Genomic DNA, 23,067 nt, shown 5'->3' with positions numbered 1-23,067 from the left:
TTATCCACAATTCATGTGGCTACTTACTTGTCATTGAAACCGCAAACCTCTTCTATAAGCATAGAACGTTCACTGCGTGTAGCATGTGTTACACATTTCTCCACAACATTTGATGCAAACTTATGCTGGGATAGTGTCAACACCTTTCCGCGAACAGAGCATATTAATTTAGATTTGTCCTCTTGTTTACCGTGTTCTGTGAAATTAAATTATGATTGAATAATTTAATACATATCCCAAAGAAAGTACACCCAAAAGAGCAGTTATATATTAATACAAATTGTAGTCTTTAAAACATGATGATGTTTATCACAAACGTACCCAATACATGTTGAATTACATAGTTTCCATATTGGTCTTGTATCAATTGTTCAACATGTTGATGCATTTCGTCGAGTATCGGTGCTGTCTGTTCAGATGTACAATGTTCCAGTATACGCTGAATGACTCTGCATCCGTATGGGTGTGTTGATAATGTTAAAACCTGGATAAATCAAATGTCGTTAGATGTTAGTAAAGACCATATTTTTCCTCCAATTAAACTTTGTAGCTAAAAATCACTTACTTGTCCTTGGAAAGCATTGATGATGAATTGAAGAGCATGTGGATCAACGCACTCTATGCACTTTTGGACTACATGATTACCGTTTTGGTCTTTAACACATTTTAAGACATGGCCGTCTAGCTCACGTACTATTTCCACTTGTTGTTCTCCACCCACGCTTTCCAATGCTTTCTGGATAACCCTGCACCCGTACATTTGCAACGCTAATGGCAATACATGTCCACGTACCTATTTGACGCACAGTACAACAAATCAAGGGTATATTAGAACATTGAAATATTTAAATTATTCTTAATATTCATATTATACATTATATTGTGACAACGATGATATACCTTCTGTGCCAATGTAGATTTCTGTTCAGGTGTTCCAAACTCGAAGAACTTTTGAATAACATAGTTGCCAAACACATCGGTCATTAAGCTGTACGCAGCCGCCAATATCTCGGAGAACACTAGCTGCTTCTCAGGCGTGGAAGCTCTCTCCAACTTTTGTTGTATAAATCTGGAGCCGTGTTGATCTTGGGAAAACTCGACAATATGATTGGTGAGGTCTCGTAGTTGAAGACTGGGGTAACGATTGTTCCTGCCACAGTGCAGGAGAATTGGATCAATTACGATTAATTGATCAGATGCATGCTGTATAGTGTTGGGAGATGAGCCACACCAGTTAAATGAATATTTAAGAAAACCAATATACCCTCCCCCCCAATCACGCAATAAATAGGAATAACAATTTAATTCAATATTTATAGGATTTTTCATTATCAATGTTTTTAATATCATATAAACACGCCCAAAAGGTATTATATGATAAAAAAAAAGTAATTTATTTTATTGATTTCAATGTTTTTGACTTAGAATAAGTTAAATACTTCATAAAATGACTGTCCCCCCCGTCATATTATTCAGTGAGCTCATCCCCAAAATTACAGCAGACAAAAGGCTGTTTTTAAGAAGGTAACCTACCTGAAGTCTTCCAGGAGCCTGCTACGGCCGGACGGTTTTGAGTCCAACGTTATGGAGGAACCACCCAACGAAGAAGCGCTGCCACGAACGCCACCCATTTTGTTGAACAAGGAATTCGTATTGTTCGGATTTGCAGCTGTGCTAAACATGGCTCCGTTAGCCGCTAGACCACCCATAGCGTAATCTATTGTGCAAATCAAATAAAATAAATACAAATATCGACATAGTACCTAGTCATCAACAACTACGTTATTATATATACACAAATATGTACGTACCACTAGCTCTAAACTTGGACATGGCTTCTGCACCCGGTGCAGCGTTCATAAGACCTCTATTGGCGTTATTGGCCGAACCCATGAGGCCCATTTGTAAATTGGACGCGGAGCCCATAGCTGGTGGAGGAGTTAGAGATCCCGAGGCGAGACCCAAAGGGCTTTGGGACGCTGTATAGTGAAGACAGAGGAGAGTTTGTTAGTTATTGCGGTCAACACGACGAATATGATAAAAATCTAATATATGAACATACCCAGTGTGTTGTACTGCGGCCACTTATGACGGGCGTAATCCATGGACGGTGAAAAAGCGGACGTGTTACGGTCAAAGGAATCGCGTCTACCGGCATTTCCGGAACCAAGACCAAGACTGACGTTGACATCGTGTACGCCTGCTGTCGAAAACACACGCGGGAAAAAACAGCCCCGTAAGTATTGTTGCTTTTAAAATACATGCTTATATATATATATTTGTTGGTAGGTAGGATATGCGATGATAAAACATAACAATTAGACGCAAAAGCAGTGGTGTCATTTACACTGCAGTTTTAATTGTCGAGTAAATGTATTATTTACGTAACTCATACACGGCTAATCTACAGTTTAAATCGAAACAATAACTAGACGTCTATTATAATACAATATTATAAATTTAAAAAATAAAAACAAAAAAATGTTAACGTTGTTTTTATTATCCGAGCGTATAATGATAATTAATATAATACACGTATACAGGGTGGGCGCAACGCGGTATTTACTCGTGTTAGGTGTACATAATATTATTACTTGGGGCTGTTAGAGAAACTGCTACGACGCCCACAGTGCATAGGTATGTGTATAACAACAACAACAATAATAATAATAATAATAATAAAGCTGCGAATTTAAATCGGGCACGAGAACCGAACAACAATTTTGCTTAAAGCATAGTGTTTTTATGTTAAAATTTATGATCCTACCACTCAGGTTTAATTTAATCGACCCTTAAAACTTTAAGACGGGATGATAATAGTAATAAATTTCACCGGTGGTAGTTGTTGCTAGTGCGTTTTCTTCACCCGCATACCAAGGCGTAGATGTTGTTAACAAACACATCCATCTTGATCGTGTTGTCACGATACTTCCGTTTTAATTAACCCGTCGGTCGAAGATTTAAATGGCCACGTGCACGTTACACGGCAATGACGGTATTCTGCTAATTATGTATGCAACAAATATAGCTACAAATACGACCACCAATGGTATACTTAGTAACAAACCCATCAATCCACGAACACAAGATAATAATAGAATGGATATCAAATAATAAGTATCAAAAAGAAAAAGCCTTAACAGAGAAATGGTATAAAACTATAAAATGAAATATAAGTGTATATATATATATGTATGGCTATAGGTTCTATAGGTTAAACGTGTAGTTGAGTTGGGAACGTAGATGAAAAAATTGCAGTAGCGTCCGCGTCCACCCCACAAAATCACAAAGAATATGCGGTTATATAGAGAATAAGTCCTTTCTTTGTTGTAAGCTATAAGAGTACACACACTACAAATGGAAAATGTAAAATTTGTAGCAAAGGATACGTCATATACAATCATGTGCGGGTAATGGCTATTGGTGGGAGGTAGAAAAAACAATTCTCTCTGGTCTTACTAACTTTATCTGCAGTATATATTATACTAGGGTGACGTCAATGATTTGATCGCAAATAATTTTTTTTTAAATCACGTTACATATTATACATTTAATTATACGCGTATGCTAGTAGCTAGTTATAGTAACAGTGTAATATATAAAAATGAATAGTAGTGCGAATTTGTCGTTTTAACAGGTGGGAAAAAAATGTAATAAGAACGCATTGTAAGTGTATAGCCGCTTATCGAGCACGCTATACACATGTAGTAACAACCTAAATAATATAATTATAACATACATATTATACACAATAAAACGTCATATTAAAAAAAAAAAAAAATTACTCGTGTGAAAAATCGTGTCACTCAAATATGTATAATCGGGTATTAATATTAATAACGGGTGGGGAAGCGGTAAAACAACGTGTGAAAACTTGCACTTGACTCGCTTTATTTTACCCGTGTCGACGGCAGAGGATGTATACACTTTGGTGAGCGGGTGAGTATAGTAGTAGTAGTAGTGGTGGTGGTTAGCGTGTATGAGTGGGGTGGTTAAGTGTAGTATGGTATTATTATTATTATTAAACGCATAAGTGCATACAATATAAACGAGTGTAGGGGTAGTATTTGCAGGTCGCGTGAAGGCGTTTGGATCCATTAGGAGATCTATTGGTGACAAAGTCGGGCGCCGGCAAATATTATTATTATTATTATTATTATTAATATTATGCAAAAGCGTGCAAAACATAAAAATACAATTTTAAACAAAAACCACATATTTTAATAAACTGCACGAATATATTAATATAAAAGGCGTCGCTAAAAGAAAAACAATTTTAATCCACACGAATCCTATACACGCTGCGGCTGCTGTTGCATGCTATAAGAGATTATACGACATGTTTTTGTTATATTATCATTAATCGTTATACAAAACGGTCGAGACGAATTGTGGCATTTCGCAAAGGCGTATTATATTTAAATATATAATGCGACATGCAACAACAACAACAACAACAACAACAACAATGACGACGACGACGACAACGGTAACGAAGGCAAAAACGTACCTGCGCTGACCCCCAGCGACGAAAGGCTGGATGTCAGTGAGGTCAAGTTGGTCGAATAGTTGTTGGCTGCCGAACCGACCGCCTGCTGAGGCTGTGGTTGGAGTCCTGTCAAAAAATACCCCGACATAAAACACCAATAACACGAAAGTGGTGGCGATAGAGGTAAAGTCGGCGCGGTTGCGTTAGAGGCGTAGATGACGGGCGCTTAACGACGGCGTTTAATATTGTACGTACACACGCGGCGGGGCTCGTAGAACACGATATACTCGTATTTAAATATCATCTATATCAATATGGCCACGGAAAATTCATTAGCCTCGATCTACGCACTGCACAGTTTTGCTATACATAAACGTACTATTGCTTTAATGTGTATATTATTATTATAATATTACGGTCGGAACACATCTCTTTTGTGTCGTAATTTATATACCGTTGCTCTACCGTCGATATCGGTCGTCGCGCGAACGACGATGTAATATACACGTTATAACGACACGCGGCTCCGCGTTTAAAACAACAATTTTACCATAAGTTATAGTATTATACTCGTCAGCGCATTTCTCATATAATATATTAAAATACTGTTCGTCCGACAGTTTTATATGCGCGTACAGAAGATACACGACCGCCGTCAAATTCGCGGGAGCGGGTGCGGAGTCTTCGTTTCCGTCGCTTGATAATTAAAACATTTCGGGCGGCGGCAACGACGACACGACGCGGGAAAAACGATAATGAAAATACTTTCGCTTTGCACACACACACACACACACGTCAACTTAAAATTTAGGCGTAATAATAATAATTATAATAATACCGCGTGAGACGGATTATAAAACCATAAACGATATATTATGGCGGAGTGACGGGGGGACGGGGGAGCGGGGGCCGAGTTGATAGCGTACCTTGTTGGGCGTTGACGATGACCGATGCCGGCGACACGAGCCGGAGTTGACCGCCGTTGCGGGTCATCACCAGCGATCCGTTTTGGTCGTAGAACGCCGGTATGACCTGGTATTGGGTGCCGTCACCCTGTGACGGGCTCATTGGCCTGCGCTGTTGCTGGGCCGTGTTGGTGCCGTTGGCCGCGGCGCCGGGTTGACCAGCGGCACCGGCCGGCTGTATGATGCTGCCCGCCGGATACATGCCCCACGGCACGCCGTAGTATTGCGGAACCACTGTCGGACCTGAGCCCATAAAGCCTTTATTGTGACAACACACGCACGCACGCACACAATAGTAATAAAACGTTCGAAATATAGATTTGCAAAATATAATATTATTATAATATAATATTGGTACATTTCAAAAACGGCGTGTATACGTTATATATTATTTGTAATGACCACGTAATGGATAGAATATTATGACTTGGGAATTAGAGTGTTGTATAGGTAGGTAGGCATACGGCGGAGAGGTATAGGAAAAGCAGGCCTTGTTCAAACGGAAAGTATACGACCAGAATCGGTTCTCCCACGATACCCGGCCACAGTGGAACACCGGAGTGTCGCACGTATGTTCACTTATATAAGGCGACTTATTCGAATAAAATAATCCTATCTACAGAAAAATAATAAATATCAAAGTATTGGAAATCTAGTATCAAATATTCTAATATTTGTAGGCAAAGGGAAATATCCGTTGACTAAGGCCTGGCAGGAGAGACAATACATACAAAAAGTGTACTACATTATTCTGAAAAGAGGTAAAGGATTATGTTGATAAGACCGTGGTTGTATATTAATATTATGATGGAAAATTAAATTTAATCAGTACACGTTGTACATACAATATATTATAATCAGTACTTACATATTATCGATTGATAATTTATCTGGTTGTTCAACTATTTTCGCATTTTTATATTCAATAACATTATAAAGGGACATGAACAAAATAAATGAAATACTCTTTTCATTTAAAAAATCAATTTTCTTTTGAAAGAAAAAATATGTAAGAATACCATAGAATAAGAATAAGTAATAAAAGGTAACTATAAAATTGAAATTATTGTTACTGTGTGGGCGCATAATACTTAATTGGTAATCAATGATTATTATGTTTTTGTTAATCAGAAAAGTTGTTCAACGAAAGGAATACAATTGTATGGCCATCTTACAATTGAAAAATGAATTCAAATGATTTTTTTCGAATCATTAGTGGTATTTTAAAATCAAATAAAATATAAATTCTAAATACAATAAATATTAATGTACGTGTAACATTGTAGACAAAGTATCAATGTAATTTGGATATTGACAGTGTTATGTCTTATGTATAATACACGGTTCTAATTTGTTTTTTAAACAGGAAAAATTAGTGTTGGTCTAGAACTCTAGACAATACATATTACTCTGAACTAGCAACTATATAGTATTTCAGTAAATTTTTTTTTAATATGTAAGTACCTTATAATATTACGAATGACGATTTTATGCCGATATATATTATAATATATTATATTATGAGTGATGTGTAATAGTGACGACTACAGCTATATATAGCACGTAGTAGTACACTTACCGGCGATCATGTAAGGTTCTTGTGGGTTGATGATGTACGGCGTTGTGGCCGTCGTCCCTGGTGGCGCAAACGTGGCCGCGGCCGCGGCAGCGGCGACAGGCGCCGCAGTCGGTGCCGACGCTGCGGCTGCCAGTCCAGCGGCCGCCGCGGCTAGCTGTTGCTGCTGCTGCAGGTGGAATTGTTGCTGCTGCTGTTGTTGGATGAGTTGTAGTTGTTGGGCCGCTACCGCGGCCGCTGCGGCCGGGTTTGCTGCCGCAGCGGCTGCCGCCGCTGCTTGCTGCGCTTGATGGTTGCGGAACAGCTGCTGAACAAAAGCGTAAAACGAATGAGTAAATCGCCGATGACGTTTATGACAAAAATAATTGTAAAGCGTATTATAATATTATAATTTGGTATCGATCGGGAGATTTTTACTGTTGTGTTTCGCCATCGCACCTCGACGAGGGATAATAAAAATATACGTCAACAAAGCAAACACTTATTTTGTCGTCATTATATGACGTGCACAGCGTACTGTTGGTTCAACACAATTTTTACGAGTATAATAACATGACGTGCTCACGCGCATACATTATTAATAAATCGTTATACTAAAAAGAACCGATATAATGTTTTCGCGTTTAAATATTATTATACATTGATATAGGTTTACAACATTAATTTTATGTTCGTTGTTGTTTTTCTATTTATTTTTTTTAACATACAAATTAACGAATATAATGAAGACTTTGTGCAAAAAATCCGCGACAGTGAAATCTAGAACGAAAATTCGCTTTAAACTATGACAAATAATATTGTGTTCTATAGCAATTCCGAGGAAACAATTGAACATAATCATATCGCTGATACTTATGCATAAATAGATAAATAGGCAAATTACGATATGACATATATTATATTCTCGGAACGTCGTTGTCGGTAGACAATAGGTAATTATTAGAAAGCGGCTGATAAGTGTAATAGGTATAGGTGTATAGGTCGCGGTGTACAGTAAATATAATATAATACACTGTAGTACTGTACACCACGACCTTAGGTTGAAAGCTTATTACCACCGTTAGGTTTGTACAACATTATGCACCGGATCAGTGCAGATAAAATCAATTTTTTTTTACGCCTAGTCAACTTCCATGAACGTCATCGATGGGATATTAATTTATTTTTCAGAACGGTCAAAAGTGAAATTGACATTCTCATTTTACGAGTTACACGAACAAAATATAATATTTTTCGGACGAATACGTTTTCATGTAATATACGGTGGCACGCGGAGTATCCACATCCTCGCTGTTGTTAAGTTATTTTGGTCGAATATTAAAATGTCAAAAACAATACAATATATATGGTTTTTACGTAACAGCAACTGAACTAGTCGAATAAATGAACCGTTTGAATACGTTATTATGAAATGTATAGAAAATATAGTTTTTCTTTTATTTAACCTAGAATCACTAAGTACGCATCATATATATATAATACAATACGTACAAATAATGTATGAATATGAAGTTTAAATAATTAAACGCACATTTCCTTTTTACGTTAGGAACTACAGTAACCACAATTCGTACCAAGTATTTGACGAAAAAAAAAATATAACAAATAAACATTTAAAGTTTATTTTTTTGCTACTCTCGTTTAATAATATAGCAATATACCTGCATTTGCTGGACTATAAAGCTAGGTAGTGGAGGTGAAGTTTTAATAGCATTTTAGGGGGTTTTAACATTTGGATAGAGATTGCAGGAGTGTAAATACATGTCGAATCGCTATGAATATTTTTGTGTAATGTAATCATATTTTTTTTTACAGCCAGTTGCAGATTTCAGAACGAAGTAAAAATGGTAATGTTTTCACCCTACATATGCGCGGCTGCACATACACAGAACTCTAAATAGTTCATGGACCATTCGTTTAAAACGCGATTGCAATACCTACTCGAGAAACGCGAATAATAAAATAAACATATATATATATATATTAATGTTATATGTACCTACGCGTGAAAACTACAGGGCGGAAAAAAATATCATTGTAAAAACGTACAAGTTTCAACTATGTTTTGACAAGCGTTCTAAGTACATGCCGGCGCAATGGTTGAAGAGCGCTGCGTTATGCATTATTGTAATATAACAAAATGGGTAAGTTACTATACTAAAAGTAACAAGACTATACGTAAAAAAAATAAATAATAAAACCATCGTTCTTTATTTCGCCTCACACATGTGTCACGTGGAGAAAATGCTACACCGTCGCTGAAAGGAATAAGCGTTATATTTCGGGGGAAATTCGATTTGAAGGTTCTTAAACGTTCGATAAACAATATCTTCTATAGACATACCGAAAGAATAAATATATGCCCAACGTTGCTGTCAACATTTCCTCCCCTTCATTCATTCCTGATATATTTTTCCTCTCTATTGCCGATATATTATGTATAGATTAAATAATTTAAAGCACGGGTAAATAATAATAATAATAATATTATGTACAGCCGTATTTTGCCCGCGGTAAAATGCAATTAATTCACCGCTGCGGACGCTAAAACCACAGATTTCATTTAAATTCTAAAAGCGCGTCTATACATAAATAATATACATATCGTTTCGTTTAAAAGCTTTAAGTATTTTTTTTTATCACGTAGTTAGCTACAGAGAAGAGTGTGCAAGTAGAAATGCTCGGTTTACCATTTTTTGTGGTATTCTCAAGAACGAACAAGCGAATGAGAGGGGACAAAAATATATGATTTTATATCGCCGCTTCTTCCACCCTTTGTCGTTGTCATTGATTACGTGTGGGCGAATAGATGGCTATCTCGGAAACCGAGTGAGTAAGAGGAAGCAGGGTCCTAGGACGAAGTGTTAAATACCTGCAAAGTGGTTAACAGGAAATTTGACACGGGTATTAGCTACAGAATAGAGGTACTCAGTGCCGAAAAAAGAAAAGGCAGAGATCAAGGGAAAAGAAAAAAAAATACGTAGAGTTATGTGCGCAGCGTGAGAATGGACGAGCAGGACGACGAATACTACGACAATGACAGGCATTTTCACGGACGATATCGGAGGTATTTAGAAAAGCAATTTTGTATTCCGCCGCGCGCCACACTGCGGGGAGGGGATACGGAATTTCGCAGGCGCGCCCTTAGCCCGGGAAAAGCAATTGATCATTTTGCCGACTATATACCATATAAATATACACACACCATTACGCCATATAATATTATATATTTATATATATAGTGTAAGAAGTACTACTACTATTACCACTGATACTACAGCTATCTACTATATAATACCTTCTCTACTCATATTATACGACGACCGCGTATATATATATATATATAATATAGGTACATTATATTATACACATGCTGCCGATCCCTCTGGGGAATACTATATTATATAAATATAATATCATGTACAAGACGATAATAATACGAGGTTGGCAATTATTATTATATATATATACAATAAGGTACGACGTAAGGACTATACTATGCGAAGACTACCATATATTTTGATCGAATGTAATTTTTCTCTCAGACAAGAAGCTGCCATCGATGGGATTTTGGCCCACACACTGTGCGCGGGCGTGCGCTGTTTGTCATCAAAATTTCATATACCTGGCAATTACCTGCAGCATCAACGGTTACCGCTCGCGCGCACATGTAATAATCACTGTAATAATAATATATTATAAATAAAGACGACGATAAGAGACTTGCGGGTTAGCTGTCCGTACATTTCTAACCTAAACATACTGCGTGGTCGTTAGGATGAAATACAATGGTTCATTTATTTATTTATATAATGTATTATTATTTACAATACTATTTGTTGTCCCTAGAAATGTTCAGCAAATGATCGTAAAATGTTTATGCGAACGCGCACCTGAAGTCTTAACCTAACTACGGCAATTTATTGCTATAATATTATAATAGGAACACTTATCTTACAAACGCTAGTATAGGTTCAATACAGTAAATTTGCATTCAGCAAAAACCGATTTTTTTTAGATTTTGTATTAGAGCAAATTTGACCTCTAATCAAACTTAAAAGTAAACAATATAGTTATGTTTGTATGTTATTTTTTATACGATATTTCAATCTGTCTGTGATATAATGAGTATTTTAAGTTGCAGAAATTCATAATTTCAAAATGTTGTGTTTAAAAAAAGCGTTTTAAAACACATGTTTTTCAGATGCTTCAGAAAAATGGTATAGATAAAAAAATTATATATTTTCAGCAACGTTTAATCATCATTTCATAAAAGAGAAGTATTTTATTCTTACAATACTTATCTATGCATACCTATTCCACATCAACAAAAACTTTACCTTGTCGTACAAGTTTATTTTTGTGCGAGATGAGTGATCAAAAGAATAAGTTAAATCTTGTATATAATATGTATAGAACTTTTAAAATTATTTCTTAAATAAAATGTGTCTTATTTTACTGTGCACAGCTTTATAAATAGAATTCAAAATTATAGTATTATGGAAGAAAAATGAATACATTCAGTAACATTGAAAGTTTTTTTTTTATATTCACGAAGTTGGTAGTAGATAAAAATAGCGTAATCAAACTTAATAATACATACATAATCTGTTCACTATAAATAAATGAACAATAAATACAATTTAAAACACACACACACATATATTATAATAAAACTATGAAAATAAATAATCTATTTTAAGACCATGAAAATTGTTACATTGTCAATAGGTTTTCAAATTAAAATAATATTTGTCAGTGAAATGACAAACACTAACTACTGTGAAGTTGTAATTAAATTCACGATGGGTCATTTTAACTTGTTCTAAACTTGAAATAGGTAGTAAAATTGGAGTGGAGTTTAACTTTTACAATGTACGATATAGATTATAGATACATGTTCCTTATTTAATTTTTGGAGAATCAAAATAAAAATAATAATAGTAATAATAATAATAATAAAAATAAACTACACTCTATAGATTAATCAATTAACGCTAACGAATAATATTTTAGGTAGGTAAAAGAAAATTATTAGTTATTTTATTAACTGTGTTTTTTTATGAGAAGCATAATTAATTTGACGAATTGATGATATTCAACTCATACAGGATCATATATGCTTGAATAATTGCAATAAAAAAACCATATTTATAATTGAGTGAGTGTTATATAACAATTATTAAACTTTAATTATATTAAAATTATAACCTGTATAGTAAATTGTTTTTAGTTATTGATTTCTAAATTCTTAGGCAAAAACTTTAAAATCTTAATGACGTTTAAACAAAACAGTAAAATATTTCTATAGTCCCCTACTATTATAGTAAAGGGAATATTTTGTAAGCCGACTAACAGCAATAAACGAAGTTTTGATTAATTATAGTCCATTTAAAGTGCGCAAACTATGGGGATAGCACGGGATAAAAATGCGTATTAAAATCAAATAAATATAATATATATATATATATATATACACACATTTTGCAGCAAGAAAATAAAGTAAAATAAAATTCGCTAATATTAGATTTTTATGTGGTGAAATGTCTGAAGAAATTATCGGAATTTCAATCGAAAAAAAAGATTAGTTGCTTTTGAAAATAAAATGTTGAATGCTTTTCAAGCGTCCATACATAAAGAAAAAGAGATATTAAAATAGGTTTTATGTAAATATACACAGACATATATAGATGTACGTTAAGTATTTGACGTATTCGTGAATATTAAAAATATACATTCAAAACCGTCGAACTAAAAAGGGTTGTGGGTCGATAAAAATGAAGTAAAATAAAAAAATACGACTTTCGGGTTTGTGTTTAGACTGTTAGACGTGAGTATCGCGTCGTGACAATACACATCCAAAAATAGCGAAAAGACAATATCGTTATCGGTGCACAGGACACACATTTTAGACGATGACCGGCGCGTAGCGTAGACATTTACAGCAGTAATTAACTCTAGAACGAAATCACTGCCCCGCAGCGACACTCGAAGGATGTGAAAGGGTTTGACGCCGAATTTAATATATATATATGTATGTGTGTGTGTACAAATGTTATTGATTCAAAAGTCCACCACCCCCCGATGCCGCACTTATATTACACGGTCCATCATCACTAATGCCGTACAACAAATACGAGTACCTATATGTGATCAAAATGACGAAAACAAATACCGATCAGTCTGCGCAATATAGTACATACTAGTAATAATAATAATAATCATTATTACACACACGTTGCGCCGATATGACGTCGAAAACGACGGGAAAGGGAATGGGTGGTGCAGAGGGCAGAGAAATTAATTCGACGTGAAACTTTACGCGAATAGGGTGGAAGAGTCTACGAATTAATTGATTAATTAACGGTTGCGAGTGTGTTGGTATAGCACACGACACAACTGATACACCATCATTATTATACTGTAATATAATATAGGTATACATACAACACAAACACGAATGCGGAGAAAAACATGTAAACTAGCGTATGTAAATGGATAATAAATCAAAACAATACAATATCGAAGTAAAAAATGAACGGAACCAACAATAGATAATAAATTCGTAAGAAACTGACGTACGTTCGTCGAAAGATAAAAACAGCGGGACAACTACGATGACACGATCGGGGAAAAAACAAACCAGACGAAATATTACACGATACTTCGGCACATCTGCGGATGGTTTTCCGACGTTTTGAATCGGCCAAAAAAAAAGGTTAATAGACGTTGAAATTGGTGACGAGCGCGCGCGCCCCGTCGTCAACAGATCAGACTGTGTTAGTATTTATTTGATTTTTCTTTTTTTCTTTGATTCAACTCAGGTGCGATGTTCCGAATCGTCGGGGATGTAAACGGTTCGTTAACTCCGTGATTCGTCTTTGTGTCCGACAGATGCGATATGCAGATAATATATATATATGTCCAATGTATATTTGCCGGGCGTGCCAGTCATACGCAGTTAGATAATATGTATATGGGTAAATACGATGCGAAGTTTCCTGCACACATATCGCTTAATAATACACTCGTAAGTATTGTTTTTTGGTTTATCGGAAATATTTTTTTGTCCATTTTCAACGATACAACAGGGGCGGGGTAAAGTAAATAAATAATAATAAATCAGTATCGAATTGTTTGTGTATTGCTGCGTCGTGGAAAGAGCTGAGACGCGTTCGTCATACTCGCCGATAAACGAAACTATAAAAACCTGAGTATGCAAATTGGAAGACGTTTCTTTATTTTTATATGGATAACTGGTGACTAAAAGACCATGAGAACATTAATGGATCCAAGAAGACTATAATACCACTGCAATTACCTATTAAATATGTTTGTATATATATTTTTTTTTTACTTATATACACGTTTTGTTTTTACATTCCAAATAAATCATTATTATTAAATAATGTAATAATATTATTATTATTATTCAGACACATTAAAAAAAATACCAACCCTGGTTCGCTGCAAAAGATTAGGAATAACAGCAAACTTCTCCCTCTGCCAACTTTAGTCGTCACAGGACCGGATGTGAGATAAGTGATAGTGTATCAAGGATGTAATTTAAAAAAAAATAGGTTTACTCAAACAGTTTTCACGACGATAGTAATTCAATTCCCTAGCATCTTCTCAGTTATAAATGACTTATATAATTACATATACTAGTTTATATATATATGTCATATTTTCGTTACAATACGAAATTAAAATGCAATCTTGTACAGGCTCAATCTCTCTAAACAAAAATCTGTTAAAAGCTATACTGAATAAATTTAAAACATTTGACCGGTTTTTTGTTTTTTTTTTTTAAAGTGATACAAATTCATTTTTAAAGTTTTTTTAAATAGGCACATACACACACAGTTTTACACAAAATATGGCATTATCTTTTTGACACTATAAACTGGGTTAAAACGAACAACTCGCAAAATATATTATATACATCAGTTATCTATATACAAAAAAATTAACACTATGAGATCTTCAAAAAATGTTTTTTTTTTATTGTTTGGAATTAAAAAAAAATCTGTTTAACATCCCCGACAATGTGAATGTTAAATAGTAATATAATACAATAAAGTCCGATTTTTATTCGATATATATAATTATTTACAACTAAAAGTCGAGATAAATTGTTTTAGTGAAAATGAGAGGTATCTTCTTTTACTTTATTGTTATTAGAACATCGTTTCGATTAGATATAAAACATTATAAATTAAATCAAAATAACGATAACAACAACACAGCAAAGACGACGGTTGCATTGTTTCTGACTTCACGCACAATAATGAAAAATCGGTTAAAATCAAAAACCATTCAAAATATATATCTGTTGGGTACAGCCATCGTAGTCGTCGTCGACTCTTCATTTGCATATGGCCCTTGAAATCCATTAGAATTTGTTGGATTGGAATAAATTCCATTTCCATGACTCCCCAAAGTCTATATACAGTTTTGATGGGGGGGGGGGGGGGCAAACGGGCAAGCAGCAGTAACGCCGGCGACAGACAGCAGCAGTTGATCTCCCACCACCACCTAGCCATCAAAACTCATAACCCCGTGGAAGAATTTCTCAGTCGAATATAATATCAGGCATAACAATGGCCCTATAGGTTTATCTGTCGTCCGTGCACAGTAATTAATCATCTAGAATACTACTCAAATTGACGTGCCATGCACATTGTGTTTCATATACAGATATCGAATTGAAAACAAATATTGAAACGGGTGACAATAACACATTAATAACAACAAAACGTTGTTGTATATACAAATACTATATGTATGTGTGTGTGCGCGCGCGCGCAAAACCAATCTTCTGTATATTATAATTATAACGCATATATTATATACACTGGAGATACAAGAGTAAAACTTGTACCTACGTATTAATCAATTCAATTAAAATGTAAAATATTAATTCATACCGGGTCGTCTAAATTAATGTGTGATGATAAATAAAAATAATAAGGTGTTTTCGAACATCATTTAGGGGGTAGTCATATACATTATATAATACTGTTTGTATGACTGCAGGTATATGTAATGGCCGGGTAAGTATGTGTGCACTGTATGCATGTATATGTATAATATATATATTATATAGTGTGTGTTACACGACCGGTAGCAAGTTTGTCAATTAATTTGAGTTTAAGCTCTTTCTCTCTCTCCTCTCCATAATACATATTATACATCTACCACTACATCCTCTAGATTACATTCTAAAGTTATGTACATTTTAAGATTGCCAGCTATTATAGCAGGGTCCTTCAAAGTTTGTGTAAACGATCTAATTATAATGCGGTTGGTCAAAGGTTTTGTAACCGGCGTGGCGGCGTAGGATTATATTATTATCTACTGGAGCCATCGGTGGCTTGCGTGGTAAGTTGCGGTGAAGTTTTCTCAACACGCTGCCGACAGGAAGACGCGTATCGTTGAAATGGGACTACTATACAGTCGTGGGCTGACAATAAAATGTTAAAGTTGCAATGCAGTTTATTTATTATCTTGACATTAATTGGTCGATTGAAACAAAACAAACGATTACTACCCGGTAGAAGTACTGTTGCGAATATGTATATTGGGACGGATGGTAAATAATCTGACGAAAATTAGATTTCAACTATACCGCTCGATTCCGGCCAGTTAGCAATTAAAAATATATTATTATTTTTTACGGCGCAAAAGCATTTGGACCAAGAGAAATTAATAAATTTATATATTTACAAGGGAAAGAGTACTACTAAGAGGGATCTAGATATTTTAAGTTTTAAAACAGTTATGAATTGTCCACATATTATTATTGTTTTTAAATACCTACTATATTTTGCATCTGTTTAATTTGTGACGCGAGGAATTAAAAGTTATTATTGTAAAAGTTTAAATAATTTAAAAATAAATCATAGCAAAATAAATGTTTATAGTTTTTTAAACTATAAAATTGAGTTTCACGAGGGGAAAAATGTAAAAACCACTTTAGTGCTACGCGTATATAGAAGTATTATGCTTTTTCTATGCCCGGCTGAAACTAATCAACCACCCCTATTTACCGAAGGTACATAATGGAATTTCATCGCGTAATATTATATTATAGTCGCGTATCTAATACACGATGGCTTTATGGATGTTTTCTTCAACGAAATCCCTTTTTTTTTCGATAACGTGTATAACAACCAAGACACCACAGTGCTTAAATTATATGGTTCCTAGCAATATTTCAATAACCCAACCAAACAAAACACAACCCACCATGCATTTACTTATTAAAATAAGCACGGGGAAATATCATTATACATTTATTTTGATAAAGTAACAATACAAACAATAAACAAATTTTTCAATAAACCATTCAGCGGTGTTTTTCAAATGACACGTCCTATTGTGTATAGTAAAGTATTGTTATATTATAATCATAATAATATATAAAAAAATAAAGTAATAAATTACTATCAATATACTCTATAATAATGAACATGTTTTTCATATAGGTAAATGAATTAATTTTATTTAATGTTTAAGTAAGTAATTATTAAAAACACAGTAATTGACAACGTATGTTGTGTATATTATACCAAATAAGATACGTTCGTTTGTTTCATAATTTATAATCAAAATCATTGACTTAATTAATATGCAAAATATGTGTGCAGAAACCCAAGTCCGGACTACACCTATATCAATTTAATATTTTGAATATGCACAAACTCCATTATCTTAAAGCTCAACCTACCTACACCTAGGATATTGTATATAATTTATAAATGCGTTTAAACTTATAACTTCCTCCAAGTATTCTTCTCACTATCCAGTATTATTGTTTATGACATTTCTGGTCGAAACAGGGATTTTAATACTTAAAGCTCTCGACAGCGGTATAATGTAGGTTCTATATTAAATTGCTCGTTAAAATGATTTGAATATGACAACCAGTAAAAGTTGAGTCACGATGATAATAATAATAATAATAATAATAATAATATAAAACAACAACGTGTAAACAATAACATATCTCTCCAAAACCGCTCAAATATGTATATATGTGTAAATAATAATTATTTGTTATACAATTCAAATAATCCAATTAACTTTTAAACCTATATACGGTGTTTGTTTGGATCGAGTTCTGGATTTATTAAAACTACATTGTTGGCAATAAATTTAAACAAACATTAAAAAGTAATTGAGAAATTAAATATATTTATACGCAGTAAAATAGACTAGAGACATTGGCGACACATTTAATTTGGCATGAGTAAAATTATACTGTCCCAACGTTAAATATATCATAATATAATATAACCTAAAGATATTTTAATCTATCAAACTGTTAATTTTTTCACAGGAGTCTTGTATGATAACGAAGTAGCGTGATGGAGGTATCAGGAAGGCGGGTACGCGTTTTCACGTTTGTTAAATATTGTCGTACTTACGAGTCAGACCCAAGTAATTAGTTTAGAAATTCCAACTCGTATAGTTCGGACAGACGTTTCGGATCAACTATTTAAGCTGCTTATAAAACTAACGAATCACGCGTATTTTAGTGTATATTTAACTCTCCACTAATTGGTCCATAGTGGACGCCTATAACGTTTTAGGCCAGCCAATTAAATTATTTCGTACGCGTCTACTATAATACTACAATTATTCCTCGGGGAAGGTGAGCGGTGTAGAAACTATCAAAAACGACCTTAACGATGACGTGACATTTAAATGTCGTCCTACACTGACATTTTTTAAACAATATACATAAGATAGGAGCTCGACCACTGTAGCGCACTGCCGTAAAATATATTGGTTGGTAGAATAAACCAGGGGTAGGTGAACATAAATGGCCTTTTCGAAAAACCCCTTTAGCAAAACTTAAAAAAAAAATTATGTTTATATGCACGTGTAATCCATTGACATTTACATTCGACGCCGACATTATATAATATTTGTCGAACGTTATAAAATGGTCGCAGTACACAATTGCCATTTGGGCACAATTTTTATCATCCCGACTCAATGTATTATATTTTTTTATCGTTTAGATTACATAGGTGCTTACATTCCATGTATCGCCACCGTCCCTGGGATATATGTGACGTTCAAACAAAATCCGAATACGAACGAAGGGCGACACATTTTTATTTTGCATTCATTTAATCCCCCCACCAAAAAAAAAATCAATTTTAGGTGGGTCTACTAAAATGCGTTAAAAATTATATACGCGTTGTTCATTTTTACACCGTATAAATTTAGTAAATCGTGAAGATTAAAAAGTTCAGAAATGTTAAAATAAATATTTTTAAATTCTTTTACTTTAAATCTAATTTGCACTCTGGTGCCTTTTCAATTAAATTTTGATTAAAATTATTAAAAATAAAAAAATATATCATTATAAAAACTTCCTCAATGTACAAGTAATTGTAATTTAAATGAGGCTTACCAAAAACTCAAGTTAATTTCAGAAAAATATATCTAAACTAAAAACATAAAAAGGTTAATAATATGTATATTTCGTATTTTATTTTAGTTATGGTACGATTTTGATATCTTCCCGATATACTCAGTTTTCTGTGACTTAACAAAGCAAACTTACGATTTCAATGCGGAGCCAATATATGATATACATTTCAACAGCGTTCGTAAGTGCATTATATTTTATCGAATAAACGTACATGGGTATTTCTCTACGGGTAATCGAATTAGTTTTCAACAATTATTGTGTTTCTGCAGTACCTATACAACACATGTTTTCAAATATAATCGTATCGTTTTGTGGTCGCTGTTTACACGATATATCGTGTTCGAATATAAACTTCGACAATACTGAGCGAAAACAGCGACTATTTTTTTGTTGCATTTGTTTATCCCCCCACCGGCACAAGAGTGATTTTCCGGTGGGTCTACTAAAATGCGTCAGAAAACGTTTATTATTGTTCCATTTTGTTTTTATTTATTTAGACTATACAGGAACGGGAAACACAAAATTCATCTTATCGATATGCCAACTGTATATTTATATATATAAAACGTCGAAAAAACCGTTCGTTAAACGTGCAACACACCAATGTTGGGAAACAAAGCTGGGACATATTGAACTTTTTGAAAGTTATGACCCAGCCTTCCTTCTTTCGTTTTCATTGTGACGACATATTGTTGCTCGAGTCTGGAATGTTAAATTACTAGAATAATAATAATAATAAAAATCGGGACCTTGCTACACTCATTTTATTGCACATTGCACTCCAGCGTACAACGTAAATTAGATTTATTTTATTACATAACATTTATAATATATATTCTGGACAGCGTGTGATGCCAGCAGAAAAATCCCAGTATTAAATTGAACAAGATCCATTGTTACTTAAAAACGCAAGAGATCATAAAACAACATACAAATCCTACCTTTAAATTCCCGTTCTAAAATTCATTTTAAACTTAAGACTATATAACAGAAAAATAACAGTAAAAATATATATAAGTATATTCATTTTTATACACATAAATATTCATCTAATAAGTTTTATTTTATCATCATTCTATGTCTTGAATATATTTATTTATTCACACAATTAAAATATATTTAATTAATTTACAAGAAATATTAAATATATCCATATTTTATAATCCGTCTTATAAGATTATAAGAAAATACTAAAAACCAAAATAATGTATGAAAAAAAAAATGTGCAGTGTATCATACTGGAAATCTTTGCAATAAGTACGTAAAAATAGTTATTTTTTATTTGTAGATCATACTTAAGTATTAACATTTTCTTTACACATAATAGGAATAAATGAGTAGATTTCATCATAAATTCGAGAAAAAAATTATAATTAATATACCTTCCTCACATTTTATCGTATTACTATGTATATAATACAAAAATTATAAGTTTGTGATTCCAAAACAATTAACTTGTAATAATAGTTGGAAAACACAACTGTAGTTGCTAACAAAAAAAAAACTTTGATGTTATTTTTTTCAGTCATCAATATTCTAGGGACCTAAAAAATATTGAATTATGAGTACTTCAACAAAAAAACTTTTTTTTATTGTATATAAAACTGGTCAAAAAACATGTGATTCTTTGTTTAGACCAGTAATGTTATTAGGTAAATTTTTTACAAACGATTAATTTTAATGGAAAGTAAACAATTTAATAGTATTCATAGTAAATAATTCTACTAATATATTATAAATTCAAGAGGATAATACCTTAGGCGATTAATTTATTATTTAGGATAAAATATATTTTAATTACAAGGTACATTATTAACATGGATTTTTAAAGAATATATTATTTTATTTTTTAAGTATTAACTATGTATATTATAGAGACAATCATTATACAGGCCAGAACTGAAATAAAATGTGATGGAATAAATTTAAAATTAATTCTATATATTAAGCAAATAAAATGTTCATATTTTTAATCTCTGTGATTTATGTTTTTTTTTTTAATTTGAACAAAACTTATTTCATTAAAAAATAGCTTTGAGTAAATTTCATACAAAAAAAACTTCTTGAAAGTTATTGATGAGTTAAAAAAATTATGCAAATATATAGGAATCAAAAACTAACAAATTATCCAAATTAAAAGCAGCTTAAATAAATAAAAATACAATTTAAACTTCAAGGTTGAGGTTGGAATAGCCATTTTCTAAAAGAATTCAGCCAATATAATTCATATTCATACACGAAGTATGGAGTTCAATTAATACGTTTAAAAACGTTAAACGAAAATAAGTGTTAAAATTGAACAGGATATAGTTATTTTTTTCGTAGGTGAACTTTCATGTTAAAAGCTTAACAATATATTCTAACATGGGCGGGTTCTATCATTTTAATTTTTAATATTTAGTATATAGCGAAGGGTGCGGGGTTGTGCTATTATTATTTTTTTGTACACGCTGAACTACACTTCACCACTACCGCAAGACCTCCCACCCGCCACAACTTCTACAAAAGGTATTTCGCATTAATCAATTATTATTACAATTTGGTACATTATTTTCATTACTCAACCTCGACATAGCGTGTTTTAATGACAAATGAGCCGATTCTGGCATAGGAAAATGACTAATGGAAAGCGCGTCAAAGGCGCCCAATACTCCAGTAGGGGATATGGGGAATGATTGGTACCAGCGGTGAAAACGTGCCAAAAAAATAATAATAATAAATAAATAAATAAATAAATAGTAACAATTGATTAATTCTGTCAGCATAACATTGTTTGCGTGACCTTTAAGCGATTCAAAAATTGCATACCTAAAAAACAAAATCTATGACAGTTAAAAGTATGTTTTGACGAGGAAACGACTGCCAGTAACAGTATTTATCATTGTATACAATTTAAAATAACATTTTTAAAAATCGATATCGTTCATTATTTAATTAGAATATTTTATTTTTATATCATACTCCAAATATTTTTAGTAGTTTCTTTATTATGATGTAGGACGATGATAAGCTTGAAAAAAATATAAGAATACTTTATATACAAAATATTTTGTATAGTACTACAGTACTTACATTGAAACGTAGTTAAATCGAATGATTTTTATATGGTTTCCGAAGGAATAAAAACATCCAACCATTAAACTAGGTCATAGGTACATGGATTTGAATTTGTTCATTTGAAAACAATATTTTTTGTTCGTATAGTAAAATATATTTTTATTTATTTTTAAGCGATTTTTAATTATACTTTCCATGAACAGTGTTTCATTCATATAGCAATTATAGAAACATGCGTAGTGAAAGTTCCTTAGTGAAACCAGATCAAGCCTTTAGAAATACAACTATGACAATGGACATATAAATATTTAGCATTCATTTTTATACTTTACTTAAAAACGTTAAAACGTTTTGCTTTTCTAATTTATATTGAAATAATCAAAATATCTATAAAATAATAAAATAAATACAACTTTTATCGTAAAGTAAGTATTCATTTTTAAAATATTAAACTCTTTTACTGATAAATGCATAAATATAATGACTCTTGCTCGAAAATATTCAAAAAAGGTTTTAATGTTTATATATT

The 23,067-nt window shown here is 32.9% G+C and overlaps 1 protein-coding gene across 11 annotated transcripts in view; it reads right to left on the bottom strand.

Annotated features, from left to right (window-relative positions):
- LOC132921237 (maternal protein pumilio) overlaps positions 1–23,067 on the bottom strand; it is a 100,768-nt gene that overhangs the window by 3,141 nt on the left and 74,560 nt on the right. For 5 of the 11 annotated variants that reach the window (XM_060984139.1, XM_060984141.1, XM_060984140.1 and 2 more), the window contains 10 exons: positions 7,034–7,337; positions 5,416–5,712; positions 4,511–4,615; positions 2,063–2,203; positions 1,812–1,979; positions 1,534–1,717; positions 901–1,150; positions 566–793; positions 322–484; positions 28–196 (listed from right to left, as the gene is read on the bottom strand). In XM_060984139.1, coding sequence (XP_060840122.1) covers positions 28–196; positions 322–484; positions 566–793; positions 901–1,150; positions 1,534–1,717; positions 1,812–1,979; positions 2,063–2,203; positions 4,511–4,615; positions 5,416–5,712; positions 7,034–7,337 — 2,009 coding nt within the window. The remainder of the gene's footprint in view (positions 1–27; positions 197–321; positions 485–565; positions 794–900; positions 1,151–1,533; positions 1,718–1,811; positions 1,980–2,062; positions 2,204–4,510; positions 4,616–5,415; positions 5,713–7,033; positions 7,338–23,067) is intronic. The other 6 variants (XM_060984143.1, XM_060984144.1, XM_060984145.1 and 3 more) reach the window with 6 other exon arrangements.

Source organism: Rhopalosiphum padi, chromosome 2 (assembly GCF_020882245.1).
Source record: "Rhopalosiphum padi isolate XX-2018 chromosome 2, ASM2088224v1, whole genome shotgun sequence".
NCBI lineage: Eukaryota > Metazoa > Arthropoda > Insecta > Hemiptera > Aphididae > Rhopalosiphum > Rhopalosiphum padi.
This window is presented reverse-complemented; position numbering and strand designations above follow the sequence as displayed.